At 28.2% G+C, this 6756-nt stretch overlaps 1 protein-coding gene across 1 annotated transcript in view; it reads right to left on the bottom strand.

The window, feature by feature from the left end:
• Positions 1 to 327: 327 nt before the first annotated feature.
• The window catches only part of LOC130896547 (transcriptional regulator ATRX-like), an 87232-nt gene continuing 80803 nt past the window's right edge, over positions 328 to 6756 (bottom strand). The window contains exons 24-26 of the mRNA XM_057804727.1: positions 4282 to 4435; positions 1701 to 2350; positions 328 to 528 (exon numbers count right to left, since the gene is read on the bottom strand). Of these exons, the coding sequence (XP_057660710.1) occupies positions 509 to 528; positions 1701 to 2350; positions 4282 to 4435 (824 nt within the window). The 3' untranslated portion in view covers positions 328 to 508. The remainder of the gene's footprint in view (positions 529 to 1700; positions 2351 to 4281; positions 4436 to 6756) is intronic.

Below are 6756 nucleotides of genomic sequence, written 5' to 3'. Positions count from 1 at the left end.
GAAAAAATGAAATATAATATTAAAAATTTTGCTGCTCGTTTTCGGAGAAATTAGAGCTCTACTGTAATACTTACTTTCATATTAGCATAAATTTTAATGTCCCTATAAATAATTTCAAGTCAGGTTTGTTCTTTCTTGTGATATCACAACTGAAGATGAACTCTTTTTATTATAGTTGAAACAGATCTTGTTTTGATATTTATGTGGTAGGTGATCTATTGATTGAATAAAACAATCAAGGATAAATTTGAATTCTCGTGTACACATTATGGTATTTAAATACTGGTTAAACAAATGAATAAACCATATATAAAATATTCAACTCAATTACGCAGATATCAATATATTTTAATTACAAAATTTACAAATTTATATGTTCTAACAACTATTTAAAATTGTATTTATATTGTATAAATTTATATTTATACAATATAAATACAATTTTAAATAGTTTATTTTGAAATTAACGTAAACTATGAACTGAACCATATTTTGCTACTAATACATTTCAAAGTATTGTTATTACATCTGAAACAAAATAAAATTCATTTAAAATTTTATTATAAATTAATATTCAGTTATAGTCCAATATAGACCTTTTGACTGGCAACACATTTTCAAGGGATCAGGTGGGAAATAATCATAAAGGGCCTTACATTTCCAACAAAAATAAAATGAAAATCTATGGTAATTACGTCAGATTTTAAAAGAGCTAATTATGAGATGGGTGTACCCTGATAAGAACAATAGAGTCTCCTGATGGATAAAAAGGAAATTATAGGTTAGAAAAGAAATTAATGAAAATAAGGAAATAGTAATCTGAAATAAATGACAATAAATTACGAGAGCTGGAGCAGAAGTGATGGCAAATATTTTTGTCTGTAGACATATTCTTTATGTAAAACAATAGATGGTTGTGTGATAGCTGGTACTAGTGCCACCAGAGATGTTAAATCGCTCAGTTGGTGATTATCATGCGAGATGAAAGTAACCCGTGTTGAGCAGCACGCTAACATCAAAATAGCTGTTCTCCGAGGGAGAAGTGTGAAGGAATGTGATACTGAATCAGTAGAAATCCTTGAGAATAAAACCCTATCATAATTGTTCTTATCCATAAACTGCTTGATGGCATGGGCTACTTCATTTCGCACTCTGACCACCTGTGCGTTGCTTATCAGTAGTCGAGACACGTTCTTGCTGAACCGTTCCTAACCATCGAGCGACTATATTTTATGGTACGGCATTATTCCCAAAGGTCTACACTAAATCACTGTCATTCCATCGCATTTTTCCCTCAGAGACCAGTTTGTAAGCTGTAAGTGCAATCTTTAATTATCTCCATCTCGCACAACACTCACCAACAGAGTCATCTGTTGTTCTGCATACATGCAAAACTTCAAAACGAGCTATACGTTTGTGGTCAGTTCACATATTTGCAAGAAAAATCTACCATGACTTAGCTCCAATTCTCGTATTTGCACGAAACATGACTCACCTTAGGACATACTGTACCCGGAACAATATTATTTTAAAATTCGCTAATGTATATCAATTTCTTCTAGAATAATTATCAGAGTGACTAGATAAGTAAAAACGAAAACAAGGGAAATGATATTACACTTTATCTGATTTGTATTTATAAGGATGTTAAGCTGCCAATACAAAAAGTAGAGACTAGATAAAATATAAAGCTATCTTACCACTGTTTTCTTTATTGTTATTGGAGCTTTCTCTCGTAGTAGACATACCTTCAGACATTACATCTCTTATCTGAATATCTTTATAATTAGAAGCTTCGCGGTTAGAGTCCCTTATGTTTGGATTATTGATTTTGGAACTTTTGTGACATATTGATTCATTTTGAGTACCTTTTGATGAATCACAGGAGTTTCTAATTTTTTTATTTATAACTTCGGAGAATTCCAGTTGCCTCTTAATAGGTTTAAAATTAACTTGTGAAGAAGAAATTTCCTCTATAGGAGTTGCATCATTCGTCTTTTTTGATGTAAATTCATTACTAAATGGATTTTGAACTACATTTCCCAATTCTTTATTGGATTCATGATTAGGTGTAGTAACAACATTTGGAACAACAGATTTATATTGGAGTTTTGAAATATTCGTAGGTACTGTTGAATTATTTAATAATTTGACAATCTCTGAAATTTTTGTAGAAGCAATATTCCGCTTGTCGTTAACAACAGGTATTCCTCTTAGTTGTTGATATGTAGTTGTAGGAATTGAAAATGGGGAGTTTGTTCCACTTGTTGATCGCGCTTGATTATTGAGGAATATGTTAGATGCAATCCTATTTTCTGATCTAAGTGGTCCCGTAACAAATGCATTTGATCTAAAAATTAAATTAAACAATTTTATACATGAACAACTCAATGCGATCATGAGATAAATTTAGATTCAGATAATTGAATAATACTCTTTTAATATTAATTACTGCTCCTATGGTGCCAGAATATGGAAGCACAATTTTTTTAATGATACAAATTAACCATACTAACTTAAGTGGCAAATATGACCTTGACACAAAAAACACTTTTATTATAAAATTTTCACTCAATAAGTCATGTGACTAACTAAGAAAAACACATTTTTTTGCCAAAAATTGATTTTATAGGTTTTATTATGAACAGTCAAAAAGCATAAAACAGAATTTTTTCTAGAAAACTTCTCAATGCCTTTTCCAGAGAAAAAGCCTAAATATGTGTCATCAAATGTGGGAAATGTGCTCTCATATTAATGACTACATCTAATAAAATAAACCATATTCAGTACTAATGGTATTCGTTAGGAATTTTTATGTTTTCAAATTTTTCTTTGAAACTATGTGTTTTTGATATAGTATTTTTTGGTATCAAATTTTTTTCAAAATGTTTTTCAAATAATTAGATAATGGGGTAAGAGGAGTTTAGGCAAATATTTTAGGGGGTAAGACATTGTGAATTTTCATTTTTTTTGCAACTGATGGCGAAATAAAAATTTGTTCTTCCCAAGATCAAATTAAGATTATTATTTTGTTTTTGATAAGAGTTCGTAGGCTCTTTCCCAAAAATTATCGAATTATTTCAATAAATATGATATTAAGTTATAAAGGACATAATACATTATCCAAAATTTTTTTGTAAGTTGTCTTATCATTTAATAATTTCATCATTTTATTATTATAATCTTCTGAATTCAAAATAACTGTTTTATCAGATTTATCTGCTTTAAAAATACTTTGGTTTTACTTATATTTTGACGTTTTGATATTGTTCAGTTATTTTTTGTTTTTCAATTATTTTTTAAAATTAGGGATAATATTACAAGAATCACATCTTATTTTAATTTAAATTTCGTTATTTATATGATCGGTGTTGCATCCAATATTACATAAGATATTTGTGCTACTTGCCATAACATTGAGCTCACATATAGAACTGAAGCCAGTAGAAAAAAGACGCCAAGAACTAGAGACCAATAATAGTTAATACATCTATAATAGTTTAGTATATAAGCTTTTAAATAATGAAATTGTAATTAAAAAAATATTCAAACTTGGAAATGATCTCTCAAAAAATCTCTTTGAAAAACCAAATAATTGACACAACAAATGAAATCGCTTTTAAAAAATTTTCCAATATGACGAGGTACCCAACGATAGAATAATTTTTAATTTTTATCACTTGAATGTTGGAATATAATTTCCTTTTTTGCCAAATTAATTTGAAGCTTATTGGTAAAGATCTGTCTATAGTCCTAGTTCACAATATGGACCCAAGATAAAAAAATGGTAAGAAAATATTAGATGAGAACTAAATGGATTGTTTAGAAATCTCTTCCAGTGAAGCAATTAAAAACTTCAAAATATTTGTATCACACTATTTTCAAAATTTTTTGAAGATGTTTCGTGTTTGTGTTATAAACAAATGAACTAATAAATGAAAATACATTTATATGGTGAACAAAATTGATTAAAATTAAGAAATATGTATTTCAAACCTACATGATGCAAAAAAATAAGACACCACTGTTACCTTTTTAAATTAATGATTATAATGTATTTAGAAAGAGAGATTTCGGAAGAAACGACTTTGTTACTGAAAGCATCTACTTTGTATGTGTATAGTATAATCCTATATTTTATTTAACAATTAACTTCATTTAATCTGCAAGTATTTACATCTTTGTAACCGGATTTTTCATTTCTTCTTTCAGTTTATCGATACATTTTCTTTTAACATTATTTTTAGGCATTTTCAGAAAAAAAAATTTCTAAACACTTACTGTATTTTAAGATTATAATACTGATTTTTTTCCAGCGAGAATTGTTGACCACTAGTTGATGATTGATTCGTATAGCTCCTTCCTATATTATATACTTGTTGAAATGTTGGGCCATTTACACTATGTGGCGGCGGAGGTAATGGTGAAGTAGGTTCTAAAAATAAAGGGAATTCGTATAGCTTATTTTCATTTAGACTGGAACGCATAATTCATCCTAACATAAAATAGAATGTTATAAGGAATAAAATAATGATAATTATGATGAGCAATGAAAATTTTATGTAATATCCGTAACGTATGGGGTTATGGAATTTTTGGCTGGTGTTAATATTAAATTTATTGAAAAGTTGTAATCACAAGAATTTTGCACATAAAAAGTATTTTGAACTAGTCCACAGTGATTAGTACTTTATTCGATGGGCAGCTCAGTTAAAGAGCTTCCAATTTAGTTCAAGAAAGGAAGGTTTTAAGTGCCAAGTATTTCCATGATTCCAATTATGGTTAAAAATGAAACATGAAAGGAGGTACTGTTAGATGAACCAATGTTTTCAGGGCCATCGTTTATGGAAATGCCAAATATTTAGGACAAAAACAAAGTATTTTTAGTTTTTTTTTTAATATCTCGTTAACGGGCAGAATATAAAAAATTTCCTTTAACGAAAATTTTACAAAAAAAATGTAATTACAAATTTTTTAGTAGAAGACTTATTTTTCCTTGGAAAATGATGTTAAAAATGTGTGTGACTCTCTTATACGCACAAAGTACTGTAAGTAGATCCTTACAAAAACACGTCGTCGCGCGGTAAAAATGATTCATTTTTACTATTTAACTTTCCGAAAAAGAAAACGATAATCTAATCTAAAGCTGAATACTTGATAATTGAGGAAAAAATTACAAAAAAGAGAAATTTTATATCCTTTTCCTTCAGACGGCGGTAGAAGCAATTTTTTTCTGTTCAAAGTTAAAGGGTTTTCGACTAGAAATTTTAAAAAAATTATTATATCAATAATGGTATGAGTTGGGGGGTCTATTTTAAAAAAAAAATCAAATATTTGGATGCATCAAAATGAGAAAAATTTTCAATATCTCCAGGAAATTAAAAAGAAATTATAAAATCACAATTTACAAATAAAATACGTGATAAACTTACTAAAATTTAAGGTACGAAAATAATTCATGATTATTTTTTTGTGATGTTATCTAGTTTAAAGAGTATAAATACATTTTTGATTTTTTTCACTTTTCGTGTTATTAGTCAGTAATGAGCAAGGATTATTAAACAAATAGTTGTTCTTATTCTTATGGTTGATATTCATATATACATTACTCGTCTAAAAATAAACAGGATTTTATTCACACACGATTTCATGCTCTTGTTTCAGGTTTTTAAAATATACCGGTTTTGCTAGAGATTGTATTATAAACGTACACATCGCCCTCTCACCTACATTGTGCGCCTGTGTAGACTAGGAATGTATATTTTATAATAGTTTAGCAACCAATTGTCTACGTATATTTTACTTGTTAATAAGAAACAATCTTTATGTATCTAAAGTAAGTTTGTTAATTATTATACCGAATTATTATAATACTAATATAAACCCGCAAGTTAGACACAAAAAATTTATAAAAAATACGTTAACAGCTATGCAAGATATAATTTTAAGAAATTTTGAAATTTTTTTTTTATGGATGAAGAATAATGAACTCTTATGGAGAGGATTTTGTAAGGTTTTTTGAAAAAAATACGTGGAGACAGTGTTGTAACTTTTTTTAATTTGGAATAATAAAAAGGTAGCCTGTATAACGCGTAATACTATTGGGGACTTATCTTCTAATCGTAAGTTTTATGCATCATATGACAAATTTTTTCATAACATTGAAAAAATGGTACGGAAAAGATTTTTTACGGATGACTAATTAAAAAAAATAAAAAGGGACGCTTTATAAATTTTAAAAGTTCTTCAAGAAAATGTTGTACCATTAATTATTATAATGAACGTAGTTATTTAGGGCTAACTTCATGTTCCGTGGAAAATATTTTTCTTACTAAAAAATGTATTATAACATTTTTTTCCCAAAGTTTTTTTGTCATTATTTTCTACTGGAATATGTTTTTATATTTTGCACCGTTAACAAGATAATAAAAAACGTTGTTTTTGCTCTTGTTATTTGGCTTTTTCGTAAAAGATGGCGATGAAAACATTGACTCATCTTCAAGTACCCCTTTTCGATTTTAACCATAATTGGAATATCATGGAAATACTTGCTTGTTAAGGTAATTTTATACTTCCTTTCTGGAACTAATTGTTAGTTACATCATCTGATGCTGAAATGTCAATGGTTGCAACTTATAGTTAGTTTCTAGTGAATAAATGCTTTGAACAGATAATCTAATATCTGTCAAGCAAAGTTTCGAGAAGGTTTTTGATGAGTCACACTTTTGGAACGGCCATAAAGTATGAAAAGAAATA

The sequence above is a fragment of the Diorhabda carinulata genome, chromosome 7 (assembly GCF_026250575.1).
Source record: "Diorhabda carinulata isolate Delta chromosome 7, icDioCari1.1, whole genome shotgun sequence".
In the NCBI taxonomy this organism is placed as follows: domain Eukaryota; kingdom Metazoa; phylum Arthropoda; class Insecta; order Coleoptera; family Chrysomelidae; genus Diorhabda; species Diorhabda carinulata.
The sequence above is the reverse complement of the archived record's forward strand: the minus strand, read 5'-3'. Positions and strand labels throughout refer to the sequence as shown.